Source organism: Excalfactoria chinensis, chromosome 2 (genome assembly GCF_039878825.1).
Source record: "Excalfactoria chinensis isolate bCotChi1 chromosome 2, bCotChi1.hap2, whole genome shotgun sequence".
In the NCBI taxonomy this organism is placed as follows: Eukaryota; Metazoa; Chordata; class Aves; order Galliformes; family Phasianidae; genus Excalfactoria; species Excalfactoria chinensis.
Window position 1 is genome coordinate 89,352,914 of NC_092826.1, and position 18,930 is coordinate 89,371,843.

Below are 18,930 nucleotides of genomic sequence, written 5' to 3' on the forward strand. Positions count from 1 at the left end.
AGATTAATAAAATTTGAAGTTCTAAATAACAAATCTTTCAGATTTTATTTTAGTAAACTGATTACAGAATGTGAATTGCAAGTAATCTTCACTGTAGACAGTCTCCCTCAGAAGAATATAATTTATTACCAGTGCCTCAGCAAACCTACGCAACCAAATTTCAATTAAAATTAAATGCATGTTTGTCCATAAGCCAAGCACTAAGTTTTAAAGTTCAACAGTACTGCTAGGTAATGAGAATTCTGACCTCAGACTTATGCTCCAAGTCAAATGTTTAAAAAGAAGCCATGAAATCTACCTAATTGCTTGTGTTCTCTAGTATCCTGCAGTAGAATGTATCCCACTGAGCTTTCAAACATTATTTTTTTTGAACTGAAACTTTTTTCCTTGAAGTGAAACAGCTTGACTATCACACTAAGATAGTCATCTGATAAACTAATGAATAACATGTTACTTCTGTAAATTAGCAAGACCATCCAGTCAAATAACTTCTTTCCCAGCTAATATCAGGGCTTCAAACAGAATGGCAAAAACATTTCTCAAGAGCAAGGTAATTGTACTCATTCCTCTGCAGTACATTGCCTAACATTCTTAGAAAGAGACTTACCAGTAAGACAGGCTGATTGACCAAAGCTAACTTTTACCTAGAGAGGTACAGCTTTTAATTAAGGTGAATGAACAGAAGTTTTTTAATGCATAAATTTACCTAGAAGTATGTAGTATAACTTCAACTTACAGTACAAACAATTATTTCCAGAGACAGCTAAACCCATAGCATTCATGAGTACTGGGAACAGAAGTTCCTGATACTGCCTGCATAGTACTGCAGATACCTAGCACATTTTAAACTTGGGCATCAAACAAAACAAATAAAAACAAATAAAGAAGCCACTAAAACACCAAACTACATGCTTAGGTTGTTCAGAACAAGGCAATACATTGCCTCAGCAGCCTGTGGAAATTATACCTTCTTAAGTAGGTGATCTTTTAAATAAAAGATGTAAAGATGTTTTCCAGAAAAGAATAAAGTGTAGGTTTTGATTATTAAACATGTCAAATAAAGTGTTCAAGTAACAATTTTTTTTTTTCAATTCTTAACTGCATATTTGCAAAATAGTTTTTATAATTACCATTCTGAGAATACAACAATCAGCAAAATTAATTAGTAACATATCTAACCTTTATTGTCTGCAGCTATGAATCCGAGAATGTTTTCATGTCGTAGCATAACTGTCTGATAAATTTCTGCCTCACGAAACCATGAGCGCTCTTCTCTTGAAGAGAAGATCTTCACAGCAACTTCTTCTCCTCTCCATTTCCCTCTCCATACTTCTCCAAAGCGACCCTTACCAATACTTTCTTGGAGTACTATAGTTCGTGCAATTGTCCTTTGCACAAGTAAAGGTAAACCTAGAAAGAAGATATAATGTTACATTTAAACATCAAAGTGAGCACTTAGCATAAGAACTAATTATAGTAGTGTATGCCACTGAGATATTTCTCTTAAAATGCACAGTTTCTTAAGATTTTGACAGCTTGCTGAGAACTTCTAACAAGCATATAGGTAAGATGTTGCCTGCAACCATAAAAGCCAACAATACAAAAACTGAAACATATTATGCTACCAGCTGCCTCTACAGTCATTCAAAGGAAGGCACAGACTTTCTCTTTAGGAATCTGGGATGGGACACAGATGAACAACAGTGACAAGACATGAAGCACAATTAAACAAAATACATAACATGAAACAATTAGGAATAAGGATGATTTTTCTTTCTTAAGGATCTGCCCATAACTTTCTTGGCAAAGCCATTCAAGAGCATGTCTGCCACTAGTCCACTTGATTTCTTTCTAGACAAGACCTGATCAGTTTCTAAGTTAAAACATGCTTATCAGCAACACTGTCAAACACTCATGCTGATACCCAAGTACACTAGCAGCCTGTTAGTACCATCAAACACCTCTAACAACAGAAAACATCCTTTTAATATTTTCCCAATTTCTGAGGTCACTCTTGTGCACTTCACTAGCATTATACTTGAGAAGAATGCTTACATTCATGCAGGTTTTATAGCTTCAGAACATCTACATGCTTTCAACTCACAGCACCTCATAACATGCTGCCATAAACTTACACAATAAACAAGAAGCATTGGTATCCCCAGGCAGGGTGGGTTTTTAAGTCCCTTGTAACTAAAAGGCTTGTTGTAGAATTCTGCATTGATACTACGTTACAGGATGAATCCATCAGCAAAGTTATCTGCTCACAATAAGGTCTTTTGATATTGGGTCATTTCGCTTTTATCTAACACCTGAATCTACTACTCCATAATCACTACTCCAGTAGCTGACAGAAGAACAAACACATTTTCAATTTCTTTAAACTACTGAAAATAAATCAACTAAAAGTCTGAATAATTATTTTCCTTCTATCTCTGAATATTCTTTGCAGATAACAGCACTAGAAGATTATCTGGTCAACAGCATTACCATGCTTATGCCTCGGTCTTTGAGAAATGCATATTAAAACATTTTAGTATACAGAGAAGTCCCTTGAGAGTTTCAGATCTAAAGGTATTTCCTGAATGAGCTGTATTGATAATTTATGTACTTCTACATGAAGAAAAAAAGGGGAAAATGTGTAGATAGAAGAAATCTGAACATTTCAGGTACAACAACATTACTTGTAGAGAAACCTCTTGCAAAATAGCTATCCTCAGGTCAACTGTATTGTCTGCTAAAACTGCAAGTGCTTATCTGTGAAGCCTAATTTTTATTCTTTATGGACATATTTTTGAACTGCAGAAAAGGCCGGATAATGACAGGACCAAACTCAACCTCAACTATTAAACTAGCACTACCAAGTCTACCACTACACTGTGTCCCTGAAGACCACATCTGGCCCCAACACAACTGAGAAAAAGGAGACAGCTCCTTCATAGCCCTGCTGACTGCACTGTTTCTGATACAAGCCAGGATGCCATTGGTCTTCTTGGCTTCCTAATCATGCTGCTGCCACATGTTCAGCTGGTTGCCAGTCATCATGCCTAGGCCCTTTCCTGCAGGGCAGCTTATCTGCCACTCCGTACCACTATACTGGGTAACCACTTAGCCTTCTTGAACCTCATACAGGTGGCCTTGGCCCATCAGTCCAGCCTATCCAAGTCCCTCCACAGATCCTTCCTACCTTCATGCAGATCAATGCCCCTATCTAACTTTGTGTCATCTGCAAACTTACTGAGGGTGCACTCAAACCCCTTGTCATTAAGACGCCACAGTACAACTGTATGGGTTGGGTTTTATATATATATTGTATAATATAATAAGTATAATATAATAAGTATAATATAATAAGTATAATATAATAAGTATAATATAATAAGTATAATATAATAAGTATAATATAATAAGTATAATATAATAAGTATAATATAATAAGTATAATATAATAAGTATAATATAATAAGTATAATATAATAAGTATAATATAATAAGTATAATATAATAAGTATAATATAATAAGTATAATATAATAAGTATAATATAATAAGTATAATATAATAAGTATAATATAATAAGTATAATATAATAAGTATAATATAATAAGTATAATATAATAAGTATAATATAATAAGTATAATATAATAAGTATAATATAATAAGTATAATATAATAAGTATAATATAATAAGTATAATATAATAAGTATAATATAATAAGTATAATATAATAAGTATAATATAATAAGTATAATATAATAAGTATAATATAATAAGTATAATATAATAAGTATAATATAATAAGTATAATATAATAAGTATAATATAATAAGTATAATATAATAAGTATAATATAATAAGTATAATATAATAAGTATAATATAATAAGTATAATATAATAAGTATAATATAATAAGTATAATATAATAAGTATAATATAATAAGTATAATATAATAAGTATAATAAGTATAATGTATATATATTATATTAATTTACTTCTATCTGTTGCAACTGTTTGTTCTTTTTCTACCGTTGGTTGTCAGAAAGTAGGAATTCCTGCCTATCTTAAGGCCATAAGAATCTATCACCACACAGCACTGTTTTTCAACTGAGCACTTCTCTCATTTCGGTGTACATGAAAGAGCTACGTATCACCAGTAACTTGAGCAACTACGTTCACATATACCAGACTGCTGAAAAGTAGTTGCTAGAGAGGGCCTCAACAGGAGGAACACCTCCCCTAGAGCAGGCTGTCCAAAGTCCCAAGAAACCTGGCCTTGAACACTTGCCTGGAGAAACTATGAATATCCCATCCCTGCAATTTGTTCCGGAGCCTTGCCACACTCATAGTAAGAATTTCTTTGGAATATATGACCTCACCCTAACCTCTTTTGCTTCAAAGCTATTACCTCACATCTTGTCACTATGTTCTCATGTAACAAGTCCCTTCCCAACTTCCTTGTAGGCATCCTTCAGGGAAGCCTTCTCCCAAGACTCAACAACACCAACTCTCTCAACCTGTCTTCAAGTATGGATGCTCCAGATCTCTGACCATCTTCTTGGCCCTACTCCGGACTCACTCTATCGTTTGAGAGTATAAACAAAAACACATTTTAACACAATGCTGAATTTACCTTGTAATTTACCTCAGCCTTAGAAGACCTTTCCTAAAACCCCACAAAGTGGTAAAGTTTCATTCTCTTCAAACCTCTACAAACTATCAATAAGTTTAAGTAGCTATATACCAAGTTCAAGTGACTCAGCTTGACAATGACTTCATGATATTCTGTTTTTTCAAATGCTTCAAGTTCCTGGTTGAACTCGCCTACCAATAACAAAAGCTTCTCTACAATTTTATACTACTCTGTCTCCTTGCAAACAAGTTGCTTTGGACACTTATAAGTTGGAGAGTAACAGCTGTGCATTCCAGCATACATAACATATCACTATTTCAGACATTTATATCATGATCTGAAAATCACTCACAGCTCCAAAAGACTTTGAAATTCTTCCCTTAGATCCTTCTGTTGAAGTCTTAGCTTCTACTTCAAGTGTTTTATGAATTTCTTCCATCAATCTTCTAATTGTTTTAGGTCTAGCATTATTGCCTTTAGTAACAGTTTTGCATTTATTACCATGGACAATGAATCCTAATTCCCTAATTCCCTTCATATCTGAGCTCACCCTCAGAATTCTGTATACTTTGATATGCTTCTTTTCAGAGAATACCATAATACAAAATAGAGGGAATCCTTATTACTTGACTACCATTGCTTTCAGTCCCTTTGCAGGATTTTAATAGAACTTTTGGGCCAGCAGCCTGTTCACTTTCTTGGCTGTGTTCCGTGCTGATTAACTAATGCTTTTATGTCTAAACTACTTCCATTAGGAGCTCTGACATTTCCTCCTTCAGCACCTCTGTTTCCACTCCCAGCTTATGTCAAAAGTGAAAAGATAACATTTGTAAGTGTGTATAATGAAAACCTAGATTAGAATACAGTCATTGCAGGCATTTCAGGACACTGAAATTATTATTTAAGTATTGGAGCACAAAAGGATGATAATTCAGAAAATGACTGAAATTTGCAGACAAAATGATGTGTCATGGAAAATACATATACTACCAATGGCACAGGAAAAAAAACAAAGCACAAAACTTGAAACACTTCCACAGTTTGAACTACTGCTCACAGCTTGAATGCCAGCAGAATATGGATTTCACTGTGGCTCAAGTTGGACTGTGTTAGGAAACACCCGGCCTTCTTGTTTTACAGAGAATACGATTCTGTCTTTCAGGCATGGAACAAATTAGTGAACAGCTTTCCTTAGCAGAAACTCAAACTCAACTTATTTGCTGCTTTTCTTCCTCTGATGCCGCCAGCAGAAGAAATGCTCTGGTACTGTATACCAGGCATGACTGTTCTGAAAACAACTCCCCTAGTTTGATATATTGAACACTCCCACTGTTTCCATGCTCCACCCACCTGCCTCACAAATAAAAAGAAATCTAGGAAAACAAAACCAACTCCCTGCTTGCCACCCCTCCCCCCCCAAAAATCAACCTCCTCTGATACACCCTTCCTCCCCTCCCCCCAAAAAAAAGAAACCTCTCAAAAAAAACCCCACATTTGCAAATCAGGAAGGAATGACTCAATTAACCACCACCTGCTCAGGAGTAAGAATCCTCTAAGTTTATTCTAACTGGGACTCCCAGTTATTAAAAAGCCTACTTTGAATGTGTACTTACAGAGAATATCTTCAAGCATGAAAAAAGGCTCAGAATCACCAGAGGGAGGCAGTCCAGAAGACAAACAATGGGATATTGCCAATAACAAATAGAAAAGTCAAGTCCAAATTAACATAATCATAAACTTGACTTTCAATCTAAAGTCCTATGGGAAAATGGCCATGTAGAAAACAGGATAAGTACTGTGATTATCTATAGAAGTTAGAAAAAATCTGCCCATCAGACAGTACTTTGAAACTGTTAGATGTATTGGTTTTAAAGGAATACCTTAAAAGCTTCCTCTCCTAGGTTTACAGGAGTAGTAGGAACTAGCACAGTGCAGAAGATGACTTACAAACAGTACATACAGATTGCTCTCTAACTTTAAAATGACTATTTCTGACTTTCTTTAGAAATAGCCTGTACCTGTAGACATTAAGTAAATAGATTTCTGCTTTTTAACTGCACAATTTGCTGTGGCTTAACCCTGGTAAACAGGTAATGGCTGCACTTCTTAAGCTCTGCTCAGAAACATCTAAGACATGAGTGCATTATCAATGCTGCTTTTAATCACAAAGTCAAAACATCATATAAGCTACTATGAGGAAGACTAACTACAGCTCAGTCAAAACAATCATGTAATTATGTCATAGCTTTTCCACATTCCAAGAAACGTGAGTGTCAGATTCTCATTCTTTATTAAAACTCTTCTGTAAACCCCCACATGAACAAACATAACTGGAAGACCAAGTTCAGAAACTGCATTTATCAAATTGTACCTCAATATATTAGAAGTTTTATTAATTGCTTTCATTACCTTAATTTAGTATCTTTGTTAGTAAATAAGAAAACTGGCATGCACCTGAACTGCTACAACTCCAGCTCTCCTGAAATCAATTTACTCTGTCATGATCAAGTCACATATGAACAATGGAAAAAACTCTCAACTGAAACTTAATTGTTTACACAGTTAGCATAACCTCAATGAAAATGTGACCAAAGATTACTTATTTTAATCTGTATTCTGAATGTGTGCAGCAAATTATGTTGATTTTATATTGACTTGACAGAGCAGTGGACTCTGAACAGCTTTACCAGCTACTGTCATTAGGAAAGAACTACAAACTAGATTTTTAGATTGTTTTTATTCTATTTTTTTCTGTGAAACTGAAGGATTCAAAAACTGATAATCAAATACTAACATTTACTGGCAGAAAACAGCACTGTGAAAGCATATGCATGTTTCAGCACATATCTACTAGTAAAAGGATCAGTTTTTGACTTCTATATAGTAGAAAGCTGACAAGAAGTTGCCATATATGTGATACATCACTCCCACAGGCTGTAAGTAAATTAAGGTGGATCAGAGTTGAATTAGTCTGTGCCATTTGTGAGATGTATCATCTCAAATCAATGCTTACTGTCACTTACATTACAGACCAATACAACCCTACTGGAAACTATGTCAGAACTATAGCAAAAACTACATGCAAAACAAGACTACTACCTCATTCTCCCAGAGAAATACCTACTGAAGTCAGAATTAAAATAAATAAATAAACAAACAAAAATTATGAAGTCAAAGGATAGAAGTTCTTTGGGCACAGTATGCAGTTATTTGTAACTAACACATCTTCTCTGAGGGGAGAATTGCTTAAAATATTAATTTGCAATTAGAATTCAGAATATCTCTCATATACCAATAGCTACAGGTATTCTTTAATGTAAAACTAAAAGAAACAGTTCCACATATTAGTTTAGAAATAAAGGAGACTGGAATTTAACCATGTTGTATAGAACAAAATCAATATGACTGGACCCTTACTTATAGTTATAGTAGAAAACGATATTTACAACAACTGAACGTACAATATTGCTATTCCATATCAGCTTGAAGAGAAATAGTATCAGCAACTCAGCATGATTTTATTTCATTTATTTCTATGTACTGGAATCAGTTCTGATACCAAATGTATCTATACGAAAGCAGCATATTTTCTAATACATTTTCCAGTTACTTGTAAGTTTAAGTACATTTGACTTTTTTTTTAAATAAAGATTGCAAAGTTCTTACAAAGCTATTCAACAGAATATTACTACAAGTATGACATTACCTGACCCAGAACCTGAAGTTGTCATATCATAAATTAAATCCTTTAAAGTAGTCCCCTCAGATATAAAGGGACGATCCAATGAAGGATCTTCTTCACTTGGCACACGATGATGAATTACGGTACGGTTATGACAAAGATAGAGAATCAGCATCAGTGAAATGCAGACAAAGCAGACAGGTCCAGCAATAACAGCTGCCAGTTCCACAGGTCCTAGACTAGAAGCTGGTCTTCCTGGAGTAGGACCTGATGGTAAACAAATAAGACAGTTTTACTGTTTCCATCTATGTAACATTAAGAAAATAAGCTTGATGTATTTCATAATGATATTTGAATGACATTTCTTAAGAACTATTCTTCAAAAAGTTATTGCACAAAAAAAAAAATAAAAAAATATTACAATGGACAAAGTAACTATTACAAAGTATGCCCAAAGTTGGAAGGGATCCTCAAGCCCAACACATGACCGCCAAAAATTCAAACCCTACATGTGAAAGCATTGTCCAAACACTCAGTGAACTTCAGCATGCTTGGTGTCAAGACTACTGTGCAATGAGTAAACCTGTTCCAGTGTCTGATCATCTTCCAAATTCAGTTTATATTTAACTTACACAGAAGCCTTTGAAACTAGCCCCACTGTTCCTATCCAGAATAAGAATGTCTTATTCTAAAACTCTTGAAATTTCATTTGCAGAATCTAAGGTATACTTCAAACCTACAAGTTTATCAGCAATCCCAAAGCTAGAACTCTTTTAGAACTCTTCATTGTTAAAAATAAATAAATAAAATCAAAAACTATTACCTGGTGTTGGAATTGGAAGTTCTATTTTATTGCAGTGGTCTTTGTCACAGCAATGAGGCAAAGTAGTAACTCCATCTCTGGAGGATGGTGCACAAACAAATGGTCTGTCCCGGGGAATCAGATCAATTTCTGCTATACACATGCTATTGTGTATGACTCTATCTGCAATCCGCGTTACTGAGGTAAAACAAAGTCCATCTGTCACACAGGTAAAGTTGTCCTTTGTGCATAGATGGCAGTAACACTGCAATGCTGTATTGAGGAAAAAAAAAAAAAAAAAAAAAAAAAAAAGTTAAGTCTTGAGACCCATTTTGAATCACAAAGCAACTCCAACTACAGAAGAAACTTAACCCTGGAGAAAAATGCTACAAGGTTTTTTTTAGTGGGACAACAGAATCAGGAGATACACATATGAAAGACTGTCATACAAAGTCATCTCTCCTTGTACAACTATGGAGGTAGTCTGCCATGCAAAATGCTTCTCCAGGTAGAGAAATCTTGTTAGTTTCCCATTCCAAATTTCAGTATATTTTATAACACTATCTTCTAAAGATAACTGCATAAGTGTTCTTTTTCAAAACCAGTATAAACAACTTTTATTTTTGTTCTAACAGCCAAAGGAGCAGTTTTAGTAATTAAAAATAGGATACTGTTGGCTACCTAACTAGATTAATACTTCATACTTTACATTATAACTTTACTATTTTCTGAGGAAAGCACATATAAATGCTAAATTCTCATTAAAACAAACAAATCCAAATGCTAAACAACCCCCAAACTACCTAAGAATATATCCTTTCACACAAGGAGAATATGACTTAGCTTTTGTGCGTGTGTGTGTATGTGAAAATGCAAGAAAACAATGCCTTAACATACTCAAGTTTACTACAGCCATCAGCGGAACTAGTAATTTGAGGGCAGGGACAATAGGGCAGAATCACATACAGGGAGATGTGAAGATCTGGTTTCATTCTTTAAGTTGAAAAATTTCCTGGGAAGTCTGTTACTACAAACTTCCTTCTCCACTCCTTCCCATATATACAGTGCCAAAGCCAGAAAATAGTGCAACACAAATAAAGCTAGCAATACACTGACTCTACTTGTTCAACTGAGTAGAGGACAAGCTGTATGACAGTCTTGAAACAGAAGTGAGAACATGCTACTGCAGAAATGAAAACATACTTCTCAACTACAAGTAGCACAGAAACTGTGAGCGCATGTAAAGACCAAAACAATCACATCATCGATGACCAACCTCCAAAATGCAATGAACCATGAACAAGTCTCTTTAAAGGGTACAAAATCTCACATTGAATGGATACTAAGGGGAGTAGAGCAGAAAATGCCCTGAAACACTATACTTGTTTTTTCACTGAAACTCTGGTTTCCTCATTGAGTTTAAGATAACCACTGCCTGAACTGTCTTGGATTTTCCATCTCTTTCTACTCTTGGACAACACTGACCAGCTAAAAGATGATATGAAAAGACAATCCAATCTCAAATATACATTCCTTCTCAAATTCTTGATTCTAAGTTGTACCCCTTCTCTGGCATCTTATGACTGCATGATTTTCAACCAAACCAAGATACAGTGTTTTCCATCCTGAAAGAAATCAGGAAATTCTCACTATTCAGAATTCAAATATGAAACATTAACCAGAGGCACATCAACAGGAAAATAACTTGATCCACACTTCAGCAAATTATTATTTCTACAACATTCACAGATGACTCTTTCTTTCTTTCCCATCCAGTTTTCAGAATATCACTTTATTTAAAAACAAAGAAACAACGAACCAAAAACTTGCAGGCCTTTACCAGCCTTGCTTCATCCAATGCTTTTTCCAGTTAAATAATCCTCCCTGCTTATCATAACTGCAGATGCATCCGAGTGCCTACAGCAATAGACTTCCAGTGGTTTGTTTATTCATCTCCCTGATCATACACAACCTTAAAGAGACACTAATCTCACTCTTACTAAATAAAGCATTTAGTAAGTGTCTCACCCACCTTTCCTTTGTTAACAGTTCCCAGTACAATTTTATTCAACAATTTATACTTTTGTCCAGTTTGACACCATTACCTTTTAGTCTGTTACCAAGACAAGTGCACTGTTACAAAAACTAAACAGCTTCCTACACAATTAAGTCCTTACTTTGTTGTGAAGCTACACTCCCCTTTTTCAAAGGGGAAAATGACACCTAACGAGCAAGAGGCAACATTCTGGGAAGACAGCTTTTTACTGCTCTCTTGTGGACATATCCTTACCAAACAACAACAACAACAAAACAAAACACACACACAAAAAAAAACAACAACAACAACAAAAAAAAAAAAACAAAAAACAAAAAAAACAACAAAAACCAAAAAGTGGCAGCCACCTTCCTCCTTTAGTCATTTACAACTCTTAATGCCTTACAACTTAACTGTTTAATAGTGAGGTTTTTTTTACACTAGCAGGAAAACCAAATGAGGCATCATTAGCAACAATCCATATCAAGTGTAGCGGAAAGAACTGTAATATCCATGCCTACATCTCGCCTTCTTCCAGTTAGTAACCTGTACTCAAGGAACAAGTGTATGAATGCACAGATCACATGCACAGAATTGTAGGGTACGAAGGGACCTACAGAGAACACTGAGTCCAGCTCCCCTGCAAAGCAGGGCCCCTACAGCAGGCTGCACAGGTAGGCATCCAGACAGGTATTGAATGTCTCCAGAGATGGAGAATCCACAACCTCCGGAACACCCTGTAGATGAGATTGAACACTAATGGGATGAGAATGAATCGCCAGTGACTGGCTTATTAGAATGTTCTAACTGAATGCCAGTGTTTTCACCTGTATTTTGAATCTCCAGGAAAAAAAAAAAAAATAAAATCATCCTGCTATCACCTTGGAGAGAAGTTTTTGCCTCATCTCTAAGCATTCAGTTTTTTTTTTTGTTTGTTTTTTGTTTTTTCTCCTGACAAAAGCATTTAAAAACAGAATCTAGTCAGATTGCCACTCAACATTCACATACACAGACTGCTCCAGAAGTGATGTGTTCAATTTATTTCCACAGAAATAAAGAGCACAATGCTATTTGATAGAGCAAATTCTCACCTACAAAATGTGATTTTTCAACATAGTCACTACCATTAGCTATGCATTTCTTCAAATGATGAACAAGAGTCTGCATGCTGTGCCTGTAAAAATCTGCGCCAGCAGAAGTGACTTGTTGTCACCGCTGCTGAATTGCACCACACACCACTTCACTGTGCTCACATCCATTTTTTGGTCTCCATGAACATTCAGTAAGCACCTATGAATGGCAACAGGTGCAGTGTTTTTCAGCATGGTGGAATTCAATTACCTTTGCTTCATCTGCACCTCCGTATCAGATGCATTTTGTCAGACTGCCCCTCTACTGCTCTCTGTTGCACAGCAACAAAATGTAACAGAATACTGGCAGAAAGATTCCACCTCAACTGCCACACATTTGACAGTTATTTACATTACCTAATTTTATTACATAAAAGTTGAATGCAACAGTGTGTGGATGAAACAATTAGCATGGAGCCCACAGTGCAGATATAATGAGTTGGGAACATAAATAAGATGGAAGCTACGCAGCTTGCCAAGAAGAGCTCTGTTATTTGTCATAGAATTACTTCTTCCATAGAAAATACAAGCGACATCTTGTAAACCCAACAACAACAACAACAAAGCAAATGCTAAAAAGAAAAACTGTACCACCAGAAGAAAAAAACAAAAACAAACAAACAAACAACAACAACAACAACAAAAAAAACAAACAAAAAACCAAAAAAACAGCACTCTTATTCCATAAGTTGTAACACTTGGCGGAGAAAGGAGCAAGGCTGTGGTATATCAGGGATAATGAAAGATGTTGGAGACAACCAAGTGAGTAGTGGTGTTTACTGGTAGCTTCTTCCCCTCTCCAATAAATTTTGTCACAAGCAAAAACATAACTCTGACAGGTGATGTCAGATTCCCATCCCCTCATTCATCCACTTCCCTCAAACAATACACTTTGACTTATCTCTGAACTCCTAGCTGAAGATACTGTTTAGGTACAATATCTGAAATATGGCTAAGACATTTTTCAACCATGATACTTCAGGATGTCTACAAAGCTATTATTCTCACAAAGGCACTGACCAAGTTAAATGCTCAAAGGTGACAGCACTGGTTATCAAGTTGCCAGGACAGCTTTTAGATGCATTTTAGCCTTCGTTAAACAAAGCTTTCAAGGAAAACAACCGTTCTTGGCAACCAGTGATGCACTCAAACAAGTAGTTAGTCTATCTATAACTTTCAGGTAAGAATAAAACCTTGCAAGAAATCCCAGCTTCAATGAAGCAATAATCTGTCTCTATAGTGCAGGGGAAAAACGGTAATAGCTGTTAAACAACTCATCCATTCATCCCACTTACAGCAAAACACATGAAGTGTTTTGGTTATCTTTCATATAACAGCATGGTTTAGAAAAAAAATCAAAGGAAGTTTAGATTAAAACCTGTCTTTACCTTTCAGTTTTATTAATTTTATGAAAAAAGGGAAACTTTAATTTGCACTTCTTAAATATACTTAAGAATGGAAATCTGATTTGTACACTTATGTTAAGGACTAACTGTGTGAATGCATGTTTACACAGGCTGCCCTGCAGATTAGGGCTATCTGAACAGTAGTTTGACTAGCCATTGTGATTCATGACGCGCCTAATCTTCATCTAAACAATATGAAAGTGTTCAACCACAAAATAACACCAGCCCGATGCAAAACAAAAGCATCAGAAAACGCTTAACTTCAGTCAAGGTAAGACATATGATTTGCCTAATGTTACTTACCATTCTTATATCATGATTGTTTGCCAGCTTAAATCGCGGTGAGTGAACAAATCCATCACTTTAGTAGCAGAAGACTTGTGTATAAGCTACAGATAAAGAGCCCTAGAGCTCCTACTGCCTTGAATAAGGCTGACATCTTTTCCCACAACCCCCTGCTTTTTTTTTAAAGCAACAGAACCAAAACAAAGAGAATAAACACTGCCCCTTCCAATCTTCGGGTTCTGTATGGAAATTTATTGCCATATTTTCACATAATTAATGAGAACTCTTGACAGATTAGAAGCATCAAAAGGGTTCAGAACGGTTCAGAACTCAAATCAAGTTAAAATGTCCCTCATCTAGACTGGATGTGTTACACACAAAAGTTGTCAATTATTCAAACCTGCTGCACCTTTTCGAGTACATGAGAAAATAAAACAATGGATAACTTAAGCTTACTTCACTGTTTCTACAACAAAGATTCTCTGCCTTCTTTAGCACGAATAGTGACAATGCAGCATTCTAGCTTAGCAAATTGTTTTGCTTTAAGTAATACTTTCTTTACTGTATCAGCATCACCTTAAAGTGAGTTGCAGACAGCATGCAGACACCCCATCTGTCTTAAAGCTTGAATAAAGTTATGGTGCTCCTCCCCTTCCTCTTTAAAACCCAAAGCAAAATACAATTCATTAAAGGATTTGTTAGAATTCAGTACGATTGTAAAATGCAGATTTCGTGCACGTGTTATCGTTGTTTAATCACAGAGTCAAGCAGAGCCTAAACCAATTAGAGCCAGGTGTTTTGTGTATCGCATTGCAGAACTGCTATCCAAAGAACAAAATGTATGTATTTCCACGTTTTTTTTTTTCTTTTTTAAGACAGCGCATCTCTTTCCTTTCTGATATCAACTCCTGTTAAGTGCACGAGTTCAACCACAGCACAGCTCTCCCCCTAGAGACCATAGGCACAGAAGAAAGGCCGAGGGAATAAAACCATCACACCATAAGACGGTCATTGAAGATCTGCTTTCCTCAGGCTTTAGTACTCGAAAAGCAAACACTGCTGACCGTACCGAAAGCTCTCTGCCTACACAGCGCAACACAGTCGTCAGAGCAGACACCGCTGCGTCACACAGCGTCGCGGGCACCGACGTGGTCCGGTCCCCGCCGGACACCAAGCTGCGGCCCTGGGGCTCATGCTCAAACCCTACTAGACACGCTGTCCGCCAGCGCCCTCAGGACGCCGACAGGACCCGCAGGTCGCAGCGGCACTTCCAGTCCTATGACGACGGCGGCACCCGGGGCAGCAGACAAGTTTTCCGACGAGACCTCCTCCGCTGAAGCAGGTTCCTGCGGGCTGCTCTGCCCAAGCCGCCGACACGAAGAGCGCTCCACCACGTACAACCCAGAACCGCGGCGGCCTCCGTGGGCGTCTCGTGTCCCCGAGGCGCGGCCGGGACCGGGCTTCAGTCTACCGGCACGGCGAGTTGCTGCGGGCGGCCGCCGCCGGAGCCCCCGAGGGGCCGGGTCCAGGCAGAACCACGGCGGGCGCCTCGCGACACAACACCCGCCCCGCGCTGCCGACTGCCCCTCCCTTGGATCCGACACCGCGTTCGATCAACAAAGGGACGAGCAGGGCGCGGGCCCCGCAGGGCTCGGACACCGGGTGAGGCGGACGACTCCGCCCTAGCCGGCCCCTCCGCCATGTTGTTGAAAGGAACCGACGTGGACCCGCAGGCTGCCGCCTCCGCCGCCACTCTCCTCCCCCCGCCCCAGGCGCCGATCGCTCGCTTTTTCCCTCCCCCCCGTTCCCCGTAGGCACGCACGCACGCACTCGCTTACCGGCCGTCCCGGGCAGCAGAACCACGGCTACCAGCAGGCGCAGCAGGGCCCGGGGCCGCCGAGTGCCCGGTAACGCCATAGTCCGGTCCTGAACCCGCAGACCCAGTGCGCGCACTCCCGCGCGACAAATCCACCCCGCGCCCCCTTCGCCGCTCCTCCTCCCCCCCCTCCCGCCGGAGAGAGAAACATCAACGCACTCGCGCCTCCCCTCACGCCGCTAGCGTAACTGCTGCGGGGGCGCTGCCTGATTGGCCGCCCTGACGCGCTCTCCATCCGCCCCGCCCTCGCGGCAGCTGCGGGCTGCCCCGACAGCAGGAGGCTGCGGACCGCGAGCTGAAGCTGGCCGGCGGACGGGCTTTTCAACAGGGCGGGAGTCAGGAGCCGCTGTCGCTCGCTGGCTCGGCAGCCCGTCGGAGAGAGCTCCCGGCGGGAAGCGAGCCGCCATCGACAGCACGGCGCAGCGCGATGAGCTGAGCTGCTTTCCTCGCACACGGAGCCTCTAGCGACTCGAGTACCTCCTTGGGAATCGTCGCCTTTCTGAAAAGGCGCAGCTGGGAAGCCCCCGGGCGTGCGGCTGAGGCGCTGCCCCGGCGCGGCGAGAATTATCGCTGTGGAGTGGGCTCCTGGCCGTGGCTGGAGAAAAGTCGAGGGGTCGCGGTGGCATTGACTCCGTCGGAAGGAGATGTACGCGGGAGTTGAGCAGCTCTCAGGTTGTTATAGGAGAATGGGAAAAAAACAGCACCTGAAGGATTCCTCTTTGGAAACTGCGGGTGGGACGTGAGCGGGGAGAGGTCCTACTGCTTTCTCGCCGTAATGCTTTTCACTGACCAGCGCTGTTCAGTCGGGTGCAGGTGTAGCACTCAGACACTTGACGGTCCACTCACCTGGCATACCTACGGGACGGCTTTCCGTTTGTGCTACTAGTTCTGCAGCCTGTTAGCAATTCAGAAGGGAAGGATGGGTCTTCGTGAAGGACGGAGTCATAACGTAGAGCCTGCACACATCATTTCTTTGTGGAGATGAAACAGCGCTGGTCCCGGTGCGCAGCTCCATTGTTATTTCACTGCCTGTTCACTCACCCCATGTAAGTGCAGGAATTATTTGGGAGTCAGAAGCAAACTTGCATGATCCAACAAGCTGTCTGAAATTCTCGTTTAAAGCTCTGGCAGCTAGGATCTGCCTGGGATTGCTGCTTTTATCCCCAGCTTCATTAGCTTTTTTTTATGGTGGGAAAGAAGACAGGCCCTCTTCGTCCCCCTTTCTGATCACATAACCACTGTCTCGGTGGTTACCTGCTCCCTCTGGAAATTTCCCTTGTCTCACCTTGGTTCTCTGGCTCTTGTACGTGGCTTTTGTTCGGATCCTGAATCAATGCAAAGTCTCATAATTCATTGTAAGTTTTTATACTACCTTTGTTGCTAGGCTTGCTTGCTGCGTAACATAAGACAAGCCGATACAGATCACAGGTGCTTTTTGTACTTGCTTCCTGTAGTCTCAGTTTTTGACAAATTTTTGCAAGCCTTATATACTATCTCTGCCAGATGATGACTTCCCAGTTCATTGTTCTGGACAAAAGCTTACACACACTTCAGAACCACACTCAATTCCATGTGACAGCAATCTGCTTTCTCCTTCCTATTTGCAGTTGTTCTGCTAACATATCCATTGTAGAAAGTCTTGTTTCTCCTGCAATACAGTTCACCTGGATAAAAATCCTGATAATGGAACGGTTCAAAGTGAACTGAGTATTTGTTAATTCAGTCTTTTTCCCTTTCTCTCCTAGATATGATCAGTGTTACATACAGTCAGAACCTAGTCAATTTTTCTCTCGCAAATACTGTTTCAGTGACAGTGTTCTTTGTGACCGATGTTGGACTGAACATCTGGATTCAATACAAATGCATGCTGTAAGGAGCTACCGAAGTTGACATCATCAGGCAAGTATGTTCTTAGTTATCCATATATAGAAATCTGCGAGGGATTAATCCTAGTAATATGCTAGCAGCAGTAAGAAATAGAGACATCTCTGAAAATCATAAAATACTAAAACTATAGTTTAAGGAAATTGTTATACTTGGAAAAAAAAAAGCACCCACTATTTGCTTTGTTACCACAGGCAATATGAATTATGGGTGAACTATAGGAAATCTCTCTAAAGGAAAGCAGGGAACAGGAAACAATGAGTGAGTGAAGGATTTCTTTCAGGGCTCCCAGTTCAGCCTTAGGGGAAACAGTGAATGAAAATGCTGAGCAGTGTTTGGCTAAGTTGCAGTTGTTAGCTCACCAGGATGGTTTCATGTCACTTTCAAGTGATGAACGCTGCCAGCACAAGTTATTTTCAACAGGCCTTACTCTTCTTTCATAACATGCACTATGTAAAGACCTATACCCATGAAATACCTGCAGTTAAGTCACACTTTGTCCTGATTCTTAGCTAACCAGCTGTAACCAAAATAAGCTCAGGGATGAAGCAGCAGCTACAAAGCTACCTAAATTGAATTTGTGGGTACAGAGTTGCCCCTTTTCCTCCCAAGGGGCTCTTGACCTTAAAAGAGTTCTGGTAGAGACTTAGATCTTGTTCATGTGGGAAGGTCACTGACCATGAAGGTCAGTCCCCCTTTTTCCTGTTAGATTGATCCCTGTGTTCTTCTGTCATCTTTCTTCCACTACTGCTTCTGCACTCAATTATCCTTTTACATTATTTTTATGTTCTGATTCCTTTGTATGAGCATCACTGCTTCTAGTGCAGTTAAGGTGGTCTAGGTGGGACCTTTTTGCTACACCAGATGAAGCAGTTAGGAAAAAGAAAGGAAGGAAGGAAGGAAGAAAGGAAGAAAGGAAGGGAGAAAGGAAGGAAGGAAGAAAGAAAGAAAGAGAGACAGAAGGAAAGAGAAAGAAGGAAGGAAAGAAGGAAAGAGAAAGAAGGAAGGAAAGAAGGAAAGAGAAAGAAGGAAGGAAAGAAGGAAAGAGAAAGAAGGAAGGAAAGAGAAAGAAGGAAGGAAAGAAGGAAAGAGAAAGAAGGAAAGAAAGAAGGAAAGAGAAAGAAGGAAGGAAAGAAGGAAAGAGAAAGAAAGAAGGAAAGAAAGAAGGAAGGAAAGAAAAGCAAAATACAAATGAAA

General features: G+C 39.1%; 1 protein-coding gene and 1 long non-coding RNA gene across 3 annotated transcripts in view; one reads left to right on the forward strand and one right to left on the reverse strand.

The window, feature by feature from the left end:
* The window catches only part of TGFBR1 (transforming growth factor beta receptor 1), a 36,156-nt gene extending 20,122 nt beyond the window's left edge, over positions 1-16,034 (reverse strand). Inside the window, exons 1-4 of one of the 2 annotated variants that reach the window (XM_072327487.1) lie at positions 15,812-16,034; positions 9,139-9,390; positions 8,340-8,582; positions 1,180-1,410 (exon numbers count right to left, since the gene is read on the reverse strand). In XM_072327487.1, coding sequence (XP_072183588.1) covers positions 1,180-1,410; positions 8,340-8,582; positions 9,139-9,390; positions 15,812-15,890 — 805 coding nt within the window. In that variant the 5' untranslated portion in view covers positions 15,891-16,034. Of the gene's footprint in view, positions 1-1,179; positions 1,411-8,339; positions 8,583-9,138; positions 9,391-13,991; positions 14,127-15,811 lie in introns of those variants that run through there. The other variant, XM_072327489.1, reaches the window with a different exon arrangement.
* A 72-nt stretch (positions 16,035-16,106) lies between these two features.
* The window catches only part of LOC140247672 (uncharacterized), a 28,875-nt gene continuing 26,051 nt past the window's right edge, over positions 16,107-18,930 (forward strand). The window contains exons 1-2 of the long non-coding RNA XR_011902741.1: positions 16,107-16,895; positions 17,595-17,752. This is a non-coding gene — a long non-coding RNA (uncharacterized lncRNA). The remainder of the gene's footprint in view (positions 16,896-17,594; positions 17,753-18,930) is intronic.